General features: G+C 43.3%; 1 protein-coding gene across 2 annotated transcripts in view; it reads left to right on the top strand.

Moving 5' to 3' along the window:
• The first annotated feature begins 1,614 nt into the window (after nt 1–1,614).
• Nucleotides 1,615–23,626, top strand: part of Cdkl4 (cyclin dependent kinase like 4) — a 31,305-nt gene continuing 9,293 nt past the window's right edge. Inside the window, exons 1-7 of one of the 2 annotated variants that reach the window (XM_051175146.1) lie at nt 1,615–1,688; nt 3,727–3,950; nt 7,307–7,425; nt 13,496–13,568; nt 14,714–14,804; nt 18,582–18,779; nt 22,012–22,094. In XM_051175146.1, coding sequence (XP_051031103.1) covers nt 3,783–3,950; nt 7,307–7,425; nt 13,496–13,568; nt 14,714–14,804; nt 18,582–18,779; nt 22,012–22,094 — 732 coding nt within the window. In that variant the 5' untranslated portion in view covers nt 1,615–1,688; nt 3,727–3,782. Of the gene's footprint in view, nt 1,689–3,726; nt 3,951–7,303; nt 7,426–13,495; nt 13,569–14,713; nt 14,805–18,581; nt 18,780–22,011; nt 22,095–23,626 lie in introns of both variants that reach the window. The other variant, XM_051175145.1, reaches the window with a different exon arrangement.

The raw sequence follows: 23,626 nt of genomic DNA, 5'->3' as shown, positions 1-23,626 counted from the left end.
TGTTGGGTATCTCCTATTGAGGTGTGTTTCCAGCTTTGGAGAAATGACAGTGTGCTTGGTAAAATGGAAGTAAAACACAGAAGTAAAGAGTTTGGTCAAGCATGTCTGTAATCCCAGGTGGAGAGGGAGATCACAAATTCAAGGCCAGGTTGTGTAGAGAAGGTGCTCTAGTATTTCTCTCATGCTCCTCTATATAAATGTAACACATATGTAAGAACACACACACACACACACAATACCTTGATTGTGCTTTGGGGAAGAGAAACTTTTATGTACACAGCCTAAGTAGAGGAAAAGAAAGTTTCAGTGTGCAGGGCTGTTCTGGTAGGGGAGATGCTATAATTTAGACATGAAAAAGTACTGCATGTTCAAGGAACAGTGTGACATTGAGTGCAGTGGAGCCTAAAGCACATGGAAAAAGGCCCCAGCACATTGCTGGGGGACAGAGGTGGGCCAGTGAAGTATGTATAGATAGGTAACTTGGAGAAACCAGGAGATGCACATATCAGCCCAGTATTTAGGATGTCAGTGTCTTCTTCAGCTAGCCTGGGAAACATGAGATCCTCTCTCTCTCTCAAAAAAAAAAAAAAAAAAAAAAAAAAAAAAAAAAAAAGAGGTGACAAAGACAGGCAAATTCCTGAGTTTAAGGCCAGCCTTTGTACATTGCAAGTTTGAGGACAACCAGGACTGAATAGAGAGGCCCTATGGCTGGAGACAGGGCTCAGTGAATAGAGCATTTTCCATGAAAATGCAAAGAGCTGAGTTTGTATCTCCAGAATTCATCTAAAGCTGGGCTCAGGAGCAACCATTTGTAATCCTAATGCTCTTGGGGTAAGATGGAAGAGACAATCTCCCTATACTCACAGGCCAGCCACTTTGTCATACACAAAAGCAAACAAAGACCCTGTCTCAAGGTGAAAAGCAAGGAAGACACCTAAGGCCATGGTGCACGTACACACACACACACACACACACACACACACACACACACACACACACACGAATGACAGAATTGAAGCATATGGTAGGTGTTTTATGTGTGTGTGCCTTAATGTTCGGTTTATTCTATGGGTAACAACTCAAATTCTCTTTCCTGAGGTGTAACGTGTTTGTCTCCATGACACATTCAATGATGTTTGCCTCACTTTGTTCTCCTTTGGGATAACCAACCTTGTCCCCTACTCTTAATCCACCCTGGACTCTGGAGCATCGTTGCTAAGTTGCACAAATGGTGTTGATGAGCCACAGCTGATGCCTCAAAACCTAACTCCAAATAGCACAAAGCAAAAAAGAGCTAAGAGTGATGAGTGAGTAGCTAGCTGAAGGCTGCCTGGCAGGGAACCCAGGCAGGGAGCTCTGGGTGGAAACCTTTGTCCGGAAGCTGCAAGGCCTGCGCGTCCTGGTTGCCCCGGCAACACTGCTGCAGCTGAGTCTCTAGGGAGTTCCTGAGCCTGTTGCGGGGCTGGGGGGGCCCAGCGTCTGTGCACTGTATCACCCTCATCACCCTCGCCGTAAGTGCAGGTTCCTAGTACGGGGATAACTGAGAGAGGTCCGCGGGGCTCCGGAGGCCTGGAGTGGGCGCACCCCGGGGGGGGGGGGGGCGGGGAGCCAGCCCTGGGGATGGCCAAGAGCACGGATGCACCAGTGCATCTAGAGACCACGAGTGGCCTGGACGAAGGGAAAAGTCAGTAAGTGAAGGCTCAGAGGCTTGGAACTGAAGTGTTTTTGCCAAACTCCCAGGTCTTTTGTGTGCACACCTGAAGCGTGGTGCAGATTGTGTAAATGACATGGTGATCTAGTTTCAGGGAGTTATAACAAGACGAACTGTGTTGACAGGAACACCTTTATACGCAGGTGTGTGCGTTTAAATTGCAGTAACTCAGTAAGGCAGTTCGGAATGCTCAGTTTGTGGAATCCGTTTCCCCCATCAAGTTTATTAAACATAAATGCATGTTTGGTTTCATTGGAAACAAGTGACAGTAAGCGATGGGCAGGTGGCATCCCCAAGTGATCTTCCCTAGCATTGAAACTGTCCTTTCCCTTCAATATTCCTAAAGCCAGGCATTAGTTGGTTGATTGGTTTATTTTTAATAGTTTTCTGTTACATCGTAGATTAGGAGAGTCATTTTTCCACTCTTTTTTTTCCTGCTCACCACTTCTCCCTGTCCTAACTTTGCCTGTGTATTCCTTGTGCTTCCTCGATCCCCCGGGACTTAGTCGTGAAAAAGGAACCTCCAAGTGTTCTTTTCTCCTACATACTTTATTCTGTAAATCCTTACAATAAGGAAATTCCATAGAAACTTTCTAAGGTTTAAAAATTCAGTCATCACCCGTCTACCTGTCTGTCTAGGTGTGGCCTTTTGCAATCGCTGGTGGCCCCCAGCCTATTATTGTATTTGTAGACAGACTCCATTAACTCAATAGTTGCTTTATAAATTCTGAAGTTGGCATGAAAGGTATACCATTTCAAGCTGAAAGTGAGAACTGATAACTATGGAAAACATTTTCAACCAATAACTACATCCATTTAATCTTGTCCCAAATAGTGTGGGTTTTGCTTTAAAAAGAAAGGAAGGAAGGAAGAAACAGATTAGACAATGAAACTATAATAAGACTTAAAAGCCTACTGCATGCCAGAGCATGGGGTATGTATGGAAGTCCAGGGTGATAAGTAATGTGAAACTGGGGTGGGGTGGGGTGGGGTGGGGTGAAATAGGGTGGGGTAGGGTGTGCATTGGTAGCATCGTGTGTGTTCTGAAAAGAGCCTGACTTTGGGGACTGAGACATTTGAGTTGAACTGTGAAAAATGAAGAGGACTGAAATATGATCCTGAAGGGTCAGACATTCCAGACCGAGAAATAAGCAGAGGAGGCTGAAGTAGTTTGAGAGGAACCTGAGAGATCAAATAGAATAGGAAAAATAAATCAGGGCAGGGTAGAAAGGATTGTAAGGGATCATGCTAGAGTTTGAATTTTATTCTGTGCCCTTTAGAGAAGAAAGCAGTAATGAGATTCTCTCTCCTCTCTCTTTCTCTCTCTCTCTCTCTCTCTCTCTCTCTCTCTCTCTCTCTCACACACACACACACACACACACACACCACACACCTCACATCCATAGCACACACATCCACATCTCATATTCATATCACATACATACATATCTCCCATCCATATCCTAATGATAATAAAGTGTAACCCAAACATTTTAAGGGCATGGGGTCCTAAGAAAAGCTGCATTGTTCAGCAACCACGATTTACTTACTTTTGTCCACCAGGTGGAGGTATAGAGTTTCATACTCTGTCCTTTTGCAAAATTCTTCTCCTTCACTGTGGGTTTCTGGTGGGTTAGTTAGGAAGGCAAATTCCATATTCAAGAGTATAAAAGCCCATCCCCTTTTACTGCACTTTAAAGCCATGCATTTTAATAACTTCCACCAGGACAATAAAAACAATAGATTGGGTAAAGGTTTTTTGGTTTTGTTGTTGTTGTTGTTGAACTGTGGTCAGCACAGAGCCCTCATCAGAAATGACCCTGCAGGTGATGCAATAGCTGGAAGAATAGGGATCTGCACTAGCAAACACCCCCCGAGCACTCCTGCTATACATAGAAAGCAAAAATTAGAGAGTGAACATAAATCGTTGGCAACCCATGCAAACTGTCCATATACAAACTATGAGAACAGTGTCCCATATAGTTTGATTGATAAGAGCTGTTCTTATTTTCTAGGTGCATCGCTGTACTTCAAGTCAATCACTACGCCAACTTAAGTAGCTTTAACTAAAATGGAAAAGTATGAAAAACTGGCTAAAATTGGGGAAGGGTCTTATGGGGTTGTATTCAAGTGCAGAAACAAGTCATCTGGACAAGTGGTAGCAATAAAAAAATTTGTGGAATCCGAAGATGATCCAGTTGTTAAGAAAATAGCGTTGAGAGAAATACGTATGCTGAAGGTAGGTCACGCACTCTGCGCCCACAAGGCATTGATTGAACTGGGTACAGTGAAGTGACTGAAAAAAAATTTTTTTTTTCAACACAGGGTTTCTCTGTAGCTTTAGAGCCTGTCCTGGAACTCATTAGACAAGGCTAGCCTTGAACTCACAGAGATCGGCCTGCCTCTGCCTCCTGAGTGCTGGGATTAAAGGCAGGCACCACTACCACCTGGCTAAGACCAAAAATTTTAGAGTCGGATTTCTTTTCCACTGGACTTAAATTCCTGGGGATCAGCAACTTTGGTAAATAGGGTTGGACTCCAACTTCTTTGATTTTTATATGCACAGCAATAGGTGGTTAAAACATGGAAGTACTCGGCATTCCATACACCTCTCCCTGAGTGGGAAACACTTGCTGTCCTAAGTGTCCTGGCCCTACTACTTACCAACTGCCCTCCACCTGGCCACCAAAACTACATGCATGCATCCCAGCCTAAGCTCCCTACCCCCCAGTGTCCCTGTAGATGTCAACATGTATCTGCCTCTGCTGAGTATCACCCAGACATGTACACAGTATCTTACAGTTTTTTTCTTTTGTTGCCATTGCTTTCACTCAGATGGAACTGAATGTAGAAGGTTCATATGTTCTCAATGGAAATGCTTTCCTAGCTTAAAATTCTCTCATTTTTAGAGCTATAAGACCTAGGATGAGCTTCTCCAACATGAACGCCCTTGGGAACCCCTGGGGGTCTCACTGAAATGCGGAGTTTGGAGGTGGGAGATTTGGGGTGGCTCTTGAAGAGTCTCATTTCTAACAGGCTCCCAGAGGTAGAGAAGCCACTAGAACAGGAACACACATTTGAAGAGCACGCAGCCAACCTTCATTTTCTAAGTGTCTTCTGTTATCTTCAGTGAAATTTCAGCTTGTAAAAGTGAAGAATAATTACATTATTTCTTCTTTTCAAATATCATGAGCAGTTTTCCCTGTATTGCAATGTTTCACTTAAAATGGAATTTAAAATAGGATTATGATTCTCTTACCTTTGGCCAGCAGAGGGCGCTAGTGAACCAGGCTACTCTGGCGATAATAGGCTTTTGCTTACTTAACTGTTGAGTTAAAACTGCCCTGATCAGAAGATGAGCTTTAACGTGCAAATAGCCATGCGTCGTTCCCTCTTTGAGGTGTCTGATGATAGCTCAGAACTGCTTTCCTGCATTTTGCTGTTGCTCCATTGCTAGCCTTGAATGCATCCTTTTTAATTTTCCTCACTCTTCTCACACTACCTGTTTCACTTTAGGCAGCCACAGAACGGGCTAAGGCAATGTTGCTAGCCAAGTAGCTGTGGATCACAGGCCTGCCCACAGACAGTTTACACTGGTTAAACTTGGGCACAGCGGCGGCGTTTGGGCACAGCGGCGTGGAGCTACAGGGTCTGTGAATCCCTGGTCCACCTGGCAGGAAAATTGTCCTGCTTCCAAACTGTGTTTTTGCTAACGCACAAAGCAGCCTGTCGGTTGTGAAACCATTCCTGACACCTGACACCCTTTGACCTTAGACTCTTTCCACCAGTGGAGTAAACTAAATGCAAATTGATTTGGAGTTCTGGACACATTTCTCATCTGTGTAGTTTCCCCAACAGGTGCTTAGTGAGGCCGGAAGAGGGTATGGCATCCCCTGAAGCCTGAGTTACAAGTGGTTGTGAGCAATAAATATGGGCGCTTCAAACTAAGCACACATTGACTGTAAGAGCAGGAAGCACTCTTAACCTTTGAGCCATCTTTCCAGCCCAGATTTTTTTTTTTTTTTTTTTTTTTTTTTTTTTTTTTTGTAAATGGAGCCATACTTGCAGATAGTCATCTACAGACATGCAATGCAAAGTTCTGAATGTGCCAAAATTTTGTACTGGGTACTGAGCCTGCAAAATACTTATTAAACTGCTACAATATACAAAACACTGTGTGAGTGTGTTAGAAAATTGATTTGTCTAGTAGATATACAACAAGGAAAAGGAGTTGCAAATAAGTGAGGTCATATGTCCTTTTTTGCCCAGGGACATCCTGGCTTGTAGTTTTTGCCCCAGATTCCCACCACTCTCTGGAGTGTCCTTGTATGTATGCTTAAGTATGTGGGCCCTTTCAGCATAGGCAGAGTAGCCATGTACACTAATTTACCTACAATTGTTCTGTATCTACCTCTTAAATGTATTTCTATATATGATTGTTACATTCACTCTTGGGGTGGATTATCTGACTTCATCAGCATTTTAATTTTGGCTTAAAATATTGGACAAAGGGCTGGAGTGATGGCTCAAAGGTAAGAGCACTTACTAACCTTGCAGAGGACATGAGTTTAGTTCCACAGCCATCTGTAACTATAGTTCCAGGTGATCTGATGCCTTCTGGCCTCTTTAGATACCAGGCATACAAGTAGTACACATTGGTACACACAGGCAAAACACTCATACACATAAAACACTTTTTTAAAAACACATATATATAATGTTATATTGCATAGAAAAACAAAAAAGAAAGAAATAAAATATCAAAGACTACTTTCTGAATTATTTCCATGTGGCAATAGAATTCTTATAACATTTGTACTTCAGAGCAGCCAGCAGAATCAACCAGCAGAACAGAATGTAATGAAAAGAATAGCTAAATGCATTAACTTGGAGGGATGCCTGCAATAAGAAGTGTAACAAAAATTTAAGAACAAGGATCCAGTATTGCAGAGAGCCAACACTGGGGATCAGACTGCATTTAAATCCAGCCAGCATTTGCATTAAGTCCATAGTAAAGGGGGACTGGAGAGATGGGCCCAGACTAAGAATACACACTACTCTTGCAGATGATCCAAGTTCAATTCCCAGCACCCACATCAGGTGGCTCACAACTGCCTGTAACTCCAGCTCCAGGGGATCTGCTGCCTTCTTTTGGACTCTTCGGGCACCTGTGCTCATGTGCATACACACACACAAAAAAAAAAAAAATTAAAAAGAAAATAAAACTATTTTTAGCTCATGATAATGTGTAAGGTATGTAGGCACTGATTATTTTATAGTCTTTTGCATAACTCTTTTTCTTCTACTCTCCACTTATATTATGACTCGTGTGTTCCTAGTTTCCATATGCTATGTGGTGGTTTCACAGTTGTGCGTTATTTGCCCTTTGCTGTCACCAGAGGGTTTTAAACACACACACACACACACACACACACACACACACACACACACACACTTGCGCCCCCACCAAGAAACTTGTGCCCAGAGACAGAATGATGAAAGGGAACCCCTTCCCCAGTGCCACAGCAGGCCTGGAGAGCAGCTGTAAGTGGGAACACACTCACTCAACTATGCACTTCCAATCTTTTGCAGCAGTTGAAACACCCAAACCTTGTGAACCTCATCGAGGTATTCAGAAGAAAGAGAAAGATGCATTTAGTTTTCCAGTACTGTGATCACACGCTGTTAAATGAGCTGGAGAGAAACCCGAACGGGTAAGTGATGGAGAAACTAGAGTTCTGTGGCCAGTTGCCTTCCGTTCTGTGTGCAGGCGACTATGGCAAATTTCAAACTCCAGCCCCGGTTTCCCTTCCCTTCTTACCTGGTCCCATCCTATCCCATCCTGCCTTACCTCCCCACCCACTCTCCACCCCCATCTATCCTGATGCATCTGGCTACCATGCTCCAGCTTCAGGTAGAATGTGCCCAAAGGGAAATGACTACTAACCGAGATAAAGTGTAACCAGGAGAACAAATAGGCAATGAGTCTAAATCCCAGTGTAGCTTCAGGGGAAAGCATAGACCAGATCACCAGATCACCTGCCCTCAAAAAGGAAGGACCACAATTTAGCATGTGGAAATCTAATCATCTAACTCACCAGTAAGTTAAAGTATAAAGGCACCTATTGGGGCTGGAGAGATGGGCTCAGCAGTTAAGAGCACTGGCAGAGGACCCAGGTTTGGCTCTCAGCACCCGCATAGTGGCTCAGAAACGTCACTCCAGTTCCATGGGACCTGATGCCCCTTTTTGACCTCCCCTCACATGTTGCATACACATACATGTAGGTAAACACACACATGCATAAAATAAATTTTTAAAAAAATAATCTTTCAAAAAAGGCAAAAAGACAACTACAAATCTGACTATAATGGTTAAAGAATTTTATTGAAATGAGCATGTGTTTTTAGATGTGAATACTATAAATGTATAGACATATTGCTTCATCTTTTTTTTTTTTCCCTAGAGGCGGAGTTTCACTGTGTCACTGTGTCATTCTGTAGTCCTGGCTGTCCTAGAACTCGCTCTGTAGACCAGGCTGGCTTTGAACTCATAGAGATCCACCTGCCTCTGCCTCCCAAGTGCTGGGATTAAAGGTGTGCCCAGCCCCTCATCATTTTTTTTTTCATAGCACAAAATTCTAATCAGACTGTGCCAATAGGATATTTTTTAAACTCAAAAGTTAGAACAAAGTTATAAAAAAATAAAAGTTCCATAAATAAAGAAAAAATAATTTCCATAAAATATTACCACAATTAATAATTTTCAATCTGAGTAAGTCGGGTGCTATGGTATAGTAGAGAGGCTGAGACAGGAGGATTACAAATTCAAGGTGAACCTGAGCAACTCCCATCAAGCCCCTGTCTCAAATGTTTGAAGACAGGTTGGGGATATAGCACAGTGGGACAGAGCTTGTCTGTCATGTGCAAGGTACAGGGGTTCAAGTTAGAGCCCACCCCCAAACAAAACAGGTATGCAGACCTCCTCCAGCTAGAGAGGACGCAACTAGGTGGATCATTTGCCAATGCGTATGAGTACCTTAAAAGCTGTTTTCATATTTTGACCACAGAATTCCACTTCCAGAAATATGGATCAGGGAAATGTTCAGATAAGTACAAAAATACACATACAGATATTCAAACATCATTATGCAGAACTGGAACTGGGGCTGACCTAATCTTCCAGTAGTAAAGAACTTGTGAGTCAAGACATGAATCTCCCCTGAGAAGTCCATACCTACACTTGGATATGTTTCTCTCCTCTTTCCCTTATCCCATGTAGAAGGTTAGGAGTGGACGCATACACCTGTATCTTGGTGCTGGGAAAGTTGAGACAGGAAGATCCCTGGAACTGGCCAGCCACTGTAGCCAAATCAGTGAGCTCCAGGTTCTGTGAGAGACACTGTCCCGATAATAATAATAGGTCTGGAGAAATAACAGGCCGAGAGATGACTCAGCCAGTAAGAACATGTACAGCTCTTCCAGCAGACAAGTCAGGTGGCTCATAACCGACTGTAACTCCAGATCCAGGGCGTCTGACAACTCTAGTCTCCATGGGCATCCACAAGTGAGTGCATACACACACACACGGACACTGTCTTTGTTAGGGTTTCTATTGCTGTAAAAAAGCAATTTGAGGAGGAAAGGGTTTATTCAGCACATAAAAATTGAATAAAAAGCTGGCAGTGGTGGCATATTCCTTTAATCCCAGTACTAGGGAGGCACAGGCAGGCAGATCTCTGAGTTTGAGGCCAGCCTGAACTACAAAGTGAGTTCCAGGACAGCCAGGGCTGTTACATAGAACAATCCTGTCTTGAAGGAAAAAAAAAGAGATATTTGATGGGTGATGTTCTTCTTAATATATTTTTCTCTTATTGGTTGATGAATAAAACACTGTTTGGGCAATAGAGACAGGAAGATAGGCAGGACTAGGAGACAAGGAGAATTCTGGGAAAGGTAGGCAGAGAGGTGCCACAAAGAGATGTCATATAGTTGCCAAAGGAGTAACAGGTCCAGACATTCTTTAGTAAGCCAAGACCATGTAAAAATACATGGATTTATAGAAATGGGTTAATAATTAAGACAGAGCTAGCCAATAAGAGGCCCTAGCCACCAGCCACCAGCTTCTTTGGGGCTGAGAAGGGCAGCAGGACCTGGTGGGACAAAGAAAACTCCAGCACTAGATATTTTATTAAAATTTAAGTGTAAGTTTAAATATAAAAAATTGAAAATAAAATAAATCTTTGTTTTTTTTTTTTTTTTTGGTCTTTCAAGACAGGGTTTCTCTGTAGCCTGTCCTAGAACTCACTATGTAGATCAGGCTGGCCTTAAACTCACAGAGATCTGACTGTGTCTGCCTCCTGAGTGCTGGGATTAAAGGCATGTGCCACCACTGCCCAGCTAAATCTTTAAAAAACAAAATAATAGGTATTAGGTGGACAGAGGAAGATCCTAGGAAACAAACCTCTGGCCTCCAACATATGCACGATATGTACACATATGTATGCATATGCCCAGACATATGAGTGAGAGTGTATCCCACACTCACACACAAGCGAACTGTGAAGTCAGCATCATCTTCAGATGGGCAAGGCTGCAGTTTCTGAGCTGGGTAGCTCAAGTCGCTTAGACATGATGATGCCCATTCAGGCGTGAACTGAGCTAACTGATCTTTGCTTTAAGCTTTTCAGTATTGCTTTTGGTATTTGTGTTTACACTAGATCAAAGTATGGGTTGATTTCTACTGAGCGTTTTATTTCACTCTGCAATGCTTTGAAAACTGCTGCTTGTGTCAGAACGGCTTAGGTATGCTCTCCCTAGCACTGTCCAACCGTCCATCTGCAGTCCCGTCTCCTCTCTAAGGTCAATGTCACTCATCCCTAGTAGATGCTGACTCTGCCAGCAGTGGACTCTGCCTTCTTAGAAGCTGAGCTAACTGGACAGAGGCATGGCATTCCAGTAAGAAGTTTTTGAATATCCTCTTTGACAACCGATGCCCCCATCGAATTAGCTCTGCTTGGTTTCTCATTAACAAGGTTAGCAGTCAGGTTTCTGGCCATTTCTAAACCCTTGCAGCCGGCTTGCTTCCCAGTCCCCATCTCCTGAGTCTCTGGGTGCCTGCCCAGTGTCCTGTGTCTGTGCCTGTGGCTGTCCCTCCCTCCAGCACTTTCACCCTTTTTTGCCTGGGCTGCTAGATCAGCTTTCTAATTCATTTCCCTATGTTCACTTTACTCTTCCCAAAGCCACTCTGCACTGTATCACTCCTTGCTTGATTCCTTTTGATGGCTTTGGATTTGGAACAAAGTCCACATTCCAGAAGGTTCCATGGGACTCTACAGCTTCTTGCTTCAACCTTATATTCCTCCATACTCCTGGTCCTTTCTCTCCCCAGAACAGCTACTTTTGGGACCTCTGATCTCCATGTCAGGGTCAGAGTCATGTCTACTGGCTTCATCTGGCCTCAGACTTTCATCTCCTGAACACAAGTGGGATGTTAAACCTGCGCGTTTTGGTTGTAACTTTCTCGGTGAATTTAAGGGTGTTATTCTATTTTCACGTAGGCAAAACAGAAGCTTCCAGAGCTCTCTAAGGTTATAACTTTTATAAAAAGTAGGAAGTAGGCTATTGCCTTTGCACTTCATAAAAAAAAAAAAAAGAAAGAAAGAAAAAGAAATGCTGTTATCTCAGCTTTGGCTAGGGAAAAGTGGACAAGGGTAAAATTATAATAAAACTCAGTGCAGGAAACAGAAATAGATACTTTATATGGGGAAGGAGTTTTACTAAGAATAAGGTCTCATAATATTAATTATTAGGACTAGGGTCAAAAGTTGCCATCAGATACCTGACTGTAAGGGCATATTACTATGATCATGACCTAAAATAAGGAACTGCTCTGAGAAAAATCACTCCCTGTGTTCATTTTTCTGAATAGACCAGCCTCACATGGCAGTACCTTGTCATTAGGGCCAGCCACAACTGGTGACATAAATACCTTTAATCCTAGCACTTGAGAGGCAGAGGCAGGCCAATCCGTATAACTTTGAGGCCAGCCTGGTCTATAGAGCAAGTTCCAAATCAGTCAAGGCCATGAAGTAAGAGTCTGTCTCAACAAGTAAATAAATAGAAATAAATAAGGAGCAAGCAAGATAACAAGCAGGCAGTTGTTTGCTTGTCATCACATAGAGAGTTGAGAATCTTCCTGGGAGTGTTTCTAGAAAGAACAGTTGGCTCAACTGTCATTAGTGGATGTCAAGTGTAATTACTCAGATGAGCTCCATCACAGCTACTGAAACACATGTGTACGTGTTGGCGTTGATACCTCTGCACATAAAATGTCCCTGAAAGAGGCAAGGGTGGAATGGGAATAATTGATGGGTGGCCCACTGGGTGTTGGAGAGATGACATCTTCTTACGTCTTTTAAAATTTGAAAGATGAGAATACGTTTATTCAAACTAAGAGTCAAAAGGTAAATGGAGAGATAGAGAAAGAGAGACAGGGTCACAAACAGAGAACCAAGAGGTGCCTGAATGTGCAGCCATTCTAAAATAAAGCAATTATTTTGAGGTTGGAACATTACAGTTAATTTTTCATATATACATAGTTTTGTAGATATTTCAAGCTATAAAATTATATGCCTGTCATAAAAAGGTTTTGTTCTGTCTTGAGACAGGGTTTCTCTATTATGTCCTGGGACTCATTATGTAGATCAGACAGTCCTTCAACTCATAAAGATCCGCCTGCCTCTGCCTCCCTACTGCTGGGAGTAAAGGCGTGCGCCACCATGCCAAACCTTAAAAATGGATTTAAAAACAAAAAAGTTTTTTTCTGTGTGTGGTTTTATTTTATTTTTTTTTTCTTTTTCAGACAGAGTCTTATTCTGCAGTCCAGGCTGGCCTTGAACTTGTGGTGATCCTCCAGCCTCAGCTTCCTGAGTGCTGAGATTACCACTGTGGGCTGCCATACCTAGCTTTTTGTTTGTTTGTTTTTTTTATGTAGCCCAAGCTGGCTTCAAACTAGTGCTTCTCTTGCCTATGCCTCTTGAGTGCTGGAGTTAAAGGGTTGTGCCATGAGAACAGGCTTTTAAACATGTTTGTTTGCTTTTAATGGGGGAGCAGGCTGGGGAAATGGCCCCATGGGTAAAGCACTTGCTACACAAGTGTGAGGACTGGAGTTCTCAGGACCCACATAAAACAAGACCTGGTAGTGTGCACCTGTAACCCCAGGGCTCACAAGGCAAAATGAGAGGCAGAGACAAGAGACTTTGGAAGCTCCAGGGCCAGCGAGCTGAGAGTATGCAATGACAAAGAACAGACCCTGTCTCAAAGGAGAAGGTGACGGCCATCGCTTTGACCTCTACATGTGCACTATGGCACATGTCCACTCTCATACATGTGAACGTAAACAAACATATAATTTTTATATATACAGGAAAACTTTCTAAAGGGCATGGATGGAGGGATGGTTCAGTGGTTACGAGCACAGGCTGCTCTTCCAGAGGACCTGGGCTTCATCGGCAGCATCCACAGGGCCTCACATAACCATCTGTAATATCAGTTCCAGGGAGTCTCGCACCCTCTTCTGGCCTCCAAGGGTACCAGGCATGCATGTGGTGCACAAACCCACAAGCAGGAAGAACAATGCAGATCATTTTTAAAGCAATTCTGCCCCTTCTTCCCAGTGTGTTGTGTTCTCTGACTGTGTTGAGCCCATCTGCCCCTTGCTCCCAGCACTTGCCTCTGGGACCCCATCCCAGGAGTTTTCATTTCTACTTTTGTTCTTTCCTCCAGTGTTCCTGGTGGAGTCATCAAAAGTGTGTTGTGGCAAACCCTTCAAGCCCTTAACTTCTGCCACAAACATAATGTAAGTAGCACCTTCAGATACTAGGAAGTTCTACGTAATATTAACTCTGCCGATAGAAAGAAAGAGCCAGGGAACTGGCTGCTATAGGGCCATGGACCCAGACATGGCCATCGGAGACAGCCTGGCCCTGATGACACCATAACATGGACCTCTTATATAAAAGATGCTCTATATCTGTTGAATAACCAGGTAAATGGGTGGATGTTCAGTCAAATAGCCTTCTTTCCTGAGTGTAACCAAGCAATTATTGTAGCTTAATACAATTGACATCACGTTTCCAGGTGGAAGAACATATCCTATACCCTGAGCTTTAAAATGCTGCAGACTTCTCATTAACAATCCTTAGCCATTACTGAAAAAAAAAAAGAAAAGAGATAATTTCTGAGTATGATCATTGTTGCAGATATGTTCATGATGGGGGTGATTCGTGCCCCAGTGGGCATGTGGAGGCCAGTGAACAGTGTGAAGCTGATTAATCCCCTCCCCCTTCACCTGGGTCCCCAGGATCAAACTTAGCTTGCCAGGCTTGCTGCATATTCTCTGTGTCAGGAAGGGGTAGTAATTTCTAGACAAATTTAACTCCCCCAAAATGAAAATCTCATTCAAATATGCTCACTTTCTCATGGTCCTCTATTAGCATCTTAATGTTGTTGGGTTGTTGGTTTTGTCCCAACCTGTTAAATCTGCATTATCCAACTTGAATTGTGGGCCATAAATAGCAGGGATTCTTGTTAAAAGCACTTGGAGTCTCCTATTGTTTACATTTCTCCATCTTCTATTACAGTTCAAATAGGAGCAGTAGAAAGTGAATGAACTCACTCTATTATGTGTGTTTCTTTCTTCAAAAGATCCAGACAGACACAGTTCCCATGTGTAACAATTATAGTTTTAATATCTTTGATACTAGCCTGACATTTAGGTAAAATTTTTCTTTTACTTGACAAGATTCATACATGAAAATGGACAACTTAAAATTTTCTAAGAAAATGAAGGAGATCTCTGTTTTTCATTGTAAGCTATGAAGCTTTTGTAAGCTCTGTAAGCAATTGTAAACTATCCATCATTTAAACTAATAAGTACTGCTGATTCTTTGTCACTTTGATGGCTCAGTTAATTAAGCAAGTATTGTCTTTATTGTCTTACAGTGTATTCATCGGGATGTAAAACCTGAAAACATCCTAATAACCAAGCAAGGAATGATCAAGATTTGTGACTTTGGATTCGCACGGATTCTGAGTAAGTACATTTTTTTTTTCACCTGCTTCATCTAATTCAGATGACAAGAAATTGAAATCATTTGTATTCGTTGTTATGCTAATGGATAGATGCTAAATGTTTTGTTATTCAAAGGGGAAAAAAAGTCTCATGTTAGCCTCTCGGTCAGTTGATAATTCAGCTTTTGTCCATTCAGCGAGAATTTATTGGATGACATCTTTGTGGCTTAGCCCTAAAGGAATGGAAAGGAATCATAACATGCATTTCTGCTCTGCAGGCACTTATAACCCAGAGTAAATGAGATGAAAGAATAAGACAAGATTTCTGGGCAGAAAGTACTAAAGGGAAGGAGCAGATGGTTCCCCGGGGAGAGATAGCAACATGAGCTTGAGTGATTGGAAAAGCTCCACAGAGCTGGTGAGACTGTCAGAGTCAGCTGGAAGTTAAAGAGCTACCAGATTCAGAGACAGTGCTAAGAAAAAGAACACCATCCCCAGGCAGCAAGGAGCCAAAGAGATGGAGGGTAGATAACAAGTATAGAGCACAGGAGAAACAGGAACCTGTGTTGGCAACATGCACCTTACAGGGGTGGGGGGTATGAGCATCCTCTGCATCCCAATGGCACCCAGAAGTGATTGAAACGATTGAAAGGGTGAAACAAAACTGGCCAAGTGCTCCTGAGGCTACTGTGCTTGGTGATGCAAAACAGTAGGACCGGGAGGATAACTGGTCCCTGCCCTGGCTGGAAAGAGAAACAAGCAAACCAAGATGCTCCTAAGCTATGGACTCTGGAATAAGTGTTCTCCTTGTGGGGTAGAAGGTTCCAGTTAGAAGTGATGGTCACAGAATTGTCAGTGACACTAGGAAATGTTCAAAGACTGGAGAGATGGCTCAATGTAAAGCACTCACCCTGCAAGTCTGAGAACTAGAATTTGAATGCCCAGAAGCTACATAAAAGTTGGACACACAGCACACATTTGCAATCCTAATGTTCCTAGGATGAGATGAGAGACTAAGATAGGAAAAGTCCCAGAAACTCACAGGCAAATAGCCTTGAGGATGCGGCCGAAAACCAGACACTGCCTCAAACAAGGAAGGTGAGGACCAATCCCTGAGGTTGTCCATTGACCTGCACACCTATGCACACACGCACACACATGGTATTCAAATACTCATACACACATTCAAGATGTTGTAATCAAAAAAGCAAGCTAAATGTATACAGGCAATGTGAGTGTAATTACATAGGAAATACATAGGTAAAAGGGCTGGGCCCCTGGGCTCTAAGGGTAGAGTGCTTGTTTAGCATGCAGGAAGCCCCTGCATACACTGGGCTCAGAAGAACAGAGTTTTAGTCCGAGCACTTTAGGAGGTAGAGATGGGACCATCAGAAGTTCAAGGTCATCCTTGACGTATATAAGGAGTTTGAGCCAGCCTAAGCTTTGGAGACCTTGTCTCCAAACAATGATATGATTTTAGGAAAGAGCCATGGATAGTCAAAGTTGTTTCCTGTTCTTACTGTGAGGACTGTTGATTGATGACCTGTAACTCCTGGATTTTTTGTGGTGGTCAGTTACTAAGGAGAATTGCCACCCCAGTTTAATAATACATATATGTCCAACACTTGGCAGAAGAAGCAAGATGATTCAGACTTCAAGACCAGCATTAGCTACACAATCGAGCCTTATCTTAAGCCAAGAAGTGGCATACACTTTATACACTTTTAATCCTGAGCTTAAGAGGCTGAAGCAGGCAGCTCTTTATGAGTTTGAGACCACATAGGGCTATATAGGGAGTCCCTGTCTCAGACAAACAAAACAAAACACGCAAATGCCTGGCTAGGTGGCACACACCTTTAATCCTAGCACTCAGGAGACAGAGACAGGTGGATCGCTGAGTTAGAGGCCACCCTGGTCTACTTTGAGAGTTCTAGGACAGTTGGGGCTACAAGAAGACTCTCTGTCTCAAAATAAAAACAAAACAACAAAACCATTTATTTAGTGTGTGTGCGCACCTCACAGAGGTTAGAGAACACCTTGCCAGAGTGGGTTCTCTCCTACTACCGTGTAGTTCAGGTGGTCAAAGCTGGTGGCAAACACCTTTACCTACTGAGCCATCTCACTGGCCCCAGGCCTGTTTTTTAAAGGCAGAGAAGCCTCTGTAAGCCACTATTTTACCAACTTTTCTTTGTCTGTGATGTATTTGCGGACTTGGTCCAAGAACTCAAATGATCTTGTCACATAAAGGCCCATTAGAATTGTTTCATCAACCTCCCCACCCCCCCAGCCTCTGAGGGAGAAGAACTGAGATCCCGTGACCTTCCAGCTCAGGCGGCATTGTGGGATTAGATCCTACACACCTGACCATAGGGAGTGCACTCTCAGGGCAGAAGGACATTTCTGACGGGAAAGGTTTCACTTAGACCTCCATCATCTGCCTGGCATACAGACATGACTTGTGGTACAAGGAGTCAAACCAAGTTGTCCCACTAGTCCTGAGAAATGAACAAGGACAGTGTGTGCAACCATCCAGGACTGCAATGGTCTCTATGGTTGCCAGAGTGAACATCCATAATCCATGAGGCTTAAGGCAGTAGGAGGGGATCTCCCCTGGTCCTGGAGGCTTCAGGGAGGCTCCTTCCTGCACCCCAAGCTGGCAGACGCTTCCTTCAGCACCCACTCTTACTCACTTGTGTGTCTGTCTCTCTGTGTCCCTGAAGGGCCACCTTGTAATAATGCCAGTCCTTGGACTGGGGTTGTGGCTCAAATGGCTAAGTGTTTACTGCACAACCATGAGAACCTAAGTTTAATACCCAGAAGCCACGCTTTAAAAGAAAATAGTCTAGGTATTATGTTGTGTGCTTGTTTGTAATCTGGGTGCTAGGAAGGCAAAAACGGACAGATCCCTGAGGCTCTGCCGGCCAGCCAGCCTACACACAGATTGAAAAATTCTAGGTAAAAGTTAGAGTCTCAAATCAAGGTAAGGGTTGGGAATGTGGCTTGGATGCTAAAGCACCTACATGAAGGGCTACATAAACCATGGATGTGGCTCACATCTCAACTCTATACTTGGAAGGTAGAGGCAGGGGCATTAGGGGTCCAAGGACAACACAGGAAACATGAGGCACTGTGTTAAAAAGAGGGTGGTGGTGGGAACAGTGGCTTGAGGGTTGACACCTCAGGTGGATCCTTGGTTATTCACATACATGCACGCGTACACACATGTGCGTGCACACACACGCACACACACACACACACACACACACACACACACACACACACACGTCCCTGAATCTGAATTCAGGGCCCGCCTCACTCAACAATATATGAAAAGTCCCTATATTCAAACAAGCTCAAATTCACAGATATTAGAAACTGGGACTTCAAATCTATGGTTTTTTTTTTTTTTTTTGGTGGGGGTGGGGTGGGGGGGAAGGGTTGTTGTTTTGGTTTTTGTTGTTGTATTGTGTTTTGTTTGGAGGATACAGTTTAGTTAACAACAGGCTCTGTGCTGATGAGAAACAGAAACAGGTGAAATCTGGCTTGGGTGACAGGACAGGAATTCTCACATCTGTCTGGCATGATTCCCCCATGTTTTCCAGTTAGGGAACACTCAGTATTCACTGGGACCCTGGTTCAGTGTGCAACTTACTATTCAGTGTGAGCAAGATCCTGGCTGAGAGCTACAGAAGCCATCTGACTGAACTGCTGTCCCAGCTGCTCCAGGGAGTATGGGTCAGAGACACTGAGGCCAGGAGATGATTAAGTCATCTTATCTGCCCGATGCTCTCCCTCTCAGTTCCAGGAGATGCCTACACAGACTATGTTGCCACCAGGTGGTACCGAGCCCCTGAACTTCTCGTGGGAGACACGAAGTATGGTTCCTCTGTGGATGTGTGGGCTGTCGGCTGTGTTTTTGCAGAGCTCCTGACAGGTCAGCCACTCTGGCCAGGAAAATCAGATGTGGACCAACTTTATTTGATCATCAGGACACTGGGTATGAATTGCCTTTTGTGGTCCACATGTTTGTTATGACACCCATATGATAGATAATATAACGAAATCAAGAAGTCCATTGCGTCTCTAAGGCTCTGGGGGGGGGGGGGGAAGATCTCTGGTCTCTCGGTTGTAGGCGAAGCCCAATCCTGTCTGAACACACAGTGCCAGCAATGAGTCTGCACAGACCTTGCCAAGAAAATCCAATAAGTCTGGTATTATTGCCTGATCTAAGTAGCAGCCAATATTTAAAGTGATATTAGCGTAATTCATCTGTATAATACCTTAAAAGTTATAAATTCTCAGTTTTAAGAAAAAACATTTATGATCTGAACACCTCTGGCCCTGTACTCATAATACAACCCCTACCCCCCACCCATACCCCCAGACATATATATAAGTAAAATAAAGTAACTCCTTTTCCAAATTAATTTTTATCATTATTTTCTTAACGTTTTTAATTGAAGTAATATTAAATCACATTTCCCCTTTTCTCCCTCCAGCCTCTCCCAGCTATCCTCCCTCCAACCCTTCCCATGCTTTCCCACTCTGAAGTAGATAACCTCTTTTTATTTACTATTGATATATATATATGTATAAATATATGTGTATATATATTTATTGTGTGTGTATTTATATGTGTGTACATATATATAAAACCTACTGAGTCCATTTTTATTATTCATGTGTGTATAGTTTTGTGACTGACTAGTCTGTCACCAGTAAGGGAACTCATCCCTGAGGAAGCTATTTCTCCTCCTCCCAGGAGTCATTAGTTGCCTGTAATTCTTCATTAGCAGTATGACCTCGTGAAAACTCCCCATTCCACATTAGTATGTCTGCTGATATTGCTATTGTTTGTTCCAGTCCTGTTTACACACTCATTTCTAGGAGAAACTGTCCCTGGTCTTCTGGCTCTTACAATCTTTCCATCCCTCTCCTTGATGTTCCCTGAACTGTAGATGTGGGAGCCGTGGTGTGGATGCTTCCATTGTGGTGGGCTCCCCATGGATTTCTGCATTGTGTCTAACCATTGTTGTCTGTGATGGTCTATAATTGTTGTAAAGAGAGGCTTCTTAGGTAAGGGGTTGCAGCTGCACTTATCTACGGGTATAAGTGCAAGATTTAGAATGAGTTGCTTGTCAGAAAAGTGGCTGTAGTACATTCTTTTCTAAATCCCATAACCTCACTAGGCCAGGGAAGCTGGTTATGTTTCCAGAAACAGGCAAGACTTCAAGTCCAATCTGACCACTGTTGGTTGCCACCAACATGTGGGTACCATTATTGTACCTGTGTGCATATCCTGCTTTGCTGGTCATTGTCCTGGTTATGAGTGTTGCAGCTGGTCAGGACTATTTAATTACTTCTCTCCCTTGGCTGCTTATATAGTATTCTACATAAGTAAAATATAAATAATAAAATAACTTTAAACAACATGTTAAGGAATTCATATCTTTGATGGGAGGGTTGTTTTGTTTTATTTTATTGGAGTCTTTTGTTGTTTTTGTTTTGTCTGTTTTCAAGACAGGGTCTCAGTATGTAGCCCTGGCTACCTTGGAACTCACTCTGTAGACCATGCTGGCCTTGAACGCACAGAGATCTGCCCGCCTCTGCCTCCCCAGTACAGGGATTAAAAGTGTGTGCCACCACTTCGTGGTATGAATTTATATCTTTATTTAAAGATTCCTTTTATTTTGGCCAAGTGTAGTGACTCATGCCTTTAATCTCAGAATTCAGGAGGCAGAGGCAGGTGGACCTCTGTGTGTTAGAGGTTAGCCTGGTCTACAGAGTGAGTTCCAGGCCAGATAGGGCTATGTAGAGAAGCCTTATCTCAAAAAACAAAAATCAACAACAAGGGTTGTTTTTATTTTTATTTCTCTCTCTCTCTCTCTCTCTCTCTCTCTCTCTCTCTCTCTCTCTCTCTCTGTGTGGTGTGTAGGGGGGTGTTCACACATGTATAGATGCCCACAGACAGAAGAGAATGTGAGATATCCCTGGAACTGGAGTTACAGAGGGTTGTGAAGCTGACCACTGTGGCTGCTGGGACCTGGACTTGAGTTCTCTAAAAGGGTAGCAAGTGCTCTTAACTACCAAGTCATCACTCCAGCCCCAAGTTACATCACTTTTAATTGTGCCTATTTTATAATTGAAACTGAGGTTTTAAAAGCCTCCATAGTTAGCCTGAAGGCATATACCTGGTAAGGTACAGAATAGGAATGAGAGAGAGAGAGAGGAGAGAGAGATGTGCTGGAGATGGGACCCATTGCCTCTCATGTATGCTAAGCAAGCCTTCTGCCACTGAGCTTTCCACCAGCCCACTTGAGAGCTTGTCTCTTGAGCATTGACCACTGTGTCATCCCTGACAGTCAGAAGTTGTAGTCGTCCTCCCATAATTGGAAGGATATCTAACCCAGGTAGACTACAGATCCACTCCAGGAGCTGGATGCAAAGCTATTAACTGCTCTCTCCACAGGATGAACACACAGACTCTTTCCCAGAACTGCTCTGGATTTTTGCTTGCTGGACAAGGTGGCTTCTCACTAGCTCATTCTCCCAGGCAACATGGAGGTGTGGTGCAGAGCATCACTGTGGGTCACACCTTCTATGTATGTGTCTGATTGCTAGGTTCCCCAACTCTGTAGACAGATCTGACTTTCCTCACAGAAATGAAAACTGGCAATTCTCGGGCTGGGTATGTAGCCCAGTGATAGAGTGCTTGTCAAGCATGTATACATCCCTAGGTTTGAACTCCAGTACTGCATGGACCAGGCATGATAGCCCATGCTTGTGATCCTAGGATTTGGGAAGCAGAGGCAGGAATACCAAGAGTTCAAGGCCAGCCTGGAATAGACAAGCTCCTGTCTCAAAGAAAGAAAAAAAGAAAGGGGGGGGAGGGAAAGGGGATGAAGGGAGAAAAGAAGGGAGAAAGGGAAGGAGGGAGGGAAGGAAGCTATGAATTCTGTGGAAAGATTGTTAGGAAAGGAGGTGAGACCATGAGTGTGAAGAATCCTGCAGCACCCTCTCACTTAGTGTTACAGGGAGGCTGTTTGGCGAAGAGGAAATGTGGAGAGTGGTCCTTGCCTTTGCACAGGCTCAACTGCCCACGTCTAGAAGAAACACTAGGCAGTGTCCCCTTAATACCTTCATCTTAGGAAGTTTTTTTTTTTTTATATAATATGCTTTATGACTTTCTAACCTGAGTTATCAGGAGCTTCATGGTTTGTGTTTTACAGGGAAACTCATCCCAAGACATCAGTCTATCTTTAAGAGTAACCAGTTTTTCCGTGGCATCAGCATACCTGAACCAGAAGACATGGTAAAAGGCTCTGTGCTGAATGACTTGTTTGTAATGTGTCTGTAAAGACATGGGTGTTTCCCAAGTGTGCTTTTGGCTGCTGTTTTCCATATGAGACACTGATGCAAGTTTGAAGTCCCTTTAAAATGTATGAGCCACACACAGCGGGGCGCAACAGAATTCCCAGCTATTCAAGATGCCGGGTCACTTGAGTGCAAGAGCCGTTTGGAGGCCCTGACTCCAAAACTATTTATAAAAATCCAGGCATGATAGCATGGCTATAATCTCAACACTCAGGTCTATTAACACAATTTTGATTCCAGCCTAAGCTATACAATAAATTCTGGAACAAGGCAGCTGGAGCTATATATAGTGAAACACACACACACACACACACACACACACACACACACACACACACACACACACCAGTGACAGAGAGATGCTCAGAGGCTAAGAGTACTTGCTATACAAGCATGGGAGAACTAGGCACCCTTACTGTGCATACCCATAGCCAGCAGTGGGAAAGGGACTCTGGGGCTTGCTAACTGCCAGCCCAGCTTAAAAACAGCTCCAGGTTCAATGATAGACCCTAAGTCAAGGAAGTAAGTAATATGATAGAGAAGGATACTCAGTGCAGTCCTCTGGTCCTCCTCACACACTTATGTGATTATGTACATTGGCACACATTTGTAGCTACCCCCATGTGTATACATACCAAAATAATAATAATTAAAAGATTATGAATAATAATTAAAAAGATTATGAAGGAAAATATCAGTTTGCCTGACCTATCTCTTCCACAATTCACATACATTTAGTTTAAATCGTGTTCAGTGTCTGACATAACACCTTGATGTTTGTGGTCAAGGCTAAAGGTTGACTTACAAATATAAAAGTTAAAAAAGAGGGCTGGGGAGATGGCTTGGCAGTTAAGGCATTTGTCTCTCTTGAGTGTGAGGAAGAGAGTTTAGAGGCTGCCAAATCCCGATAAAGAGTGGCTGGTTGTGTTTACCCATCTATGGTTCTGATCTCAGAAAGCAGAGACCTCAGAAAGTAATTCCTAAGACAGCTGGCTAGAAAGACTAGCCACATTGAAGAGCTCTGGGTTTGAGAGACCCTCCCTCAATAGAGGAGAATTCTTGACATCAACCTTTGCCTCCGTGTACACACACACACACACACACACACACACACACACACACACACACACACACACACACACTGCACATTCATCCCACAACATACATACATACACACACAAAACTGAAAAAGAAAAAAGTCACACAAGAATTATGTAATGTGTCTAATGTGTCTAATGTAAAGAAGATATGACAAATTCGTCTGTCTGCTGTCCAGTTTGAAAAGGAGAACGTTACTATTAACTCTGCAGTTTCTCCATCTCCTTCCCTCCCTGCTATTCTGTGATGTTTCACCTTCCATTGGCTGCTGTTGTTTTTTTCTGTATGTAAGTCAGTATATTTGCAAGAATGCTCAGAGCACCCTCATTAATATGCCAGGCTCTGACAGCCAAGCACCAGGCTCTGACAGCC

The sequence above is a fragment of the Phodopus roborovskii genome, unplaced genomic scaffold (genome assembly GCF_943737965.1).
Source record: "Phodopus roborovskii unplaced genomic scaffold, PHOROB, whole genome shotgun sequence".
In the NCBI taxonomy this organism is placed as follows: Eukaryota; Metazoa; Chordata; class Mammalia; order Rodentia; family Cricetidae; genus Phodopus; species Phodopus roborovskii.
The sequence above is the reverse complement of the archived record's forward strand: the minus strand, read 5'-3'. Positions and strand labels throughout refer to the sequence as shown.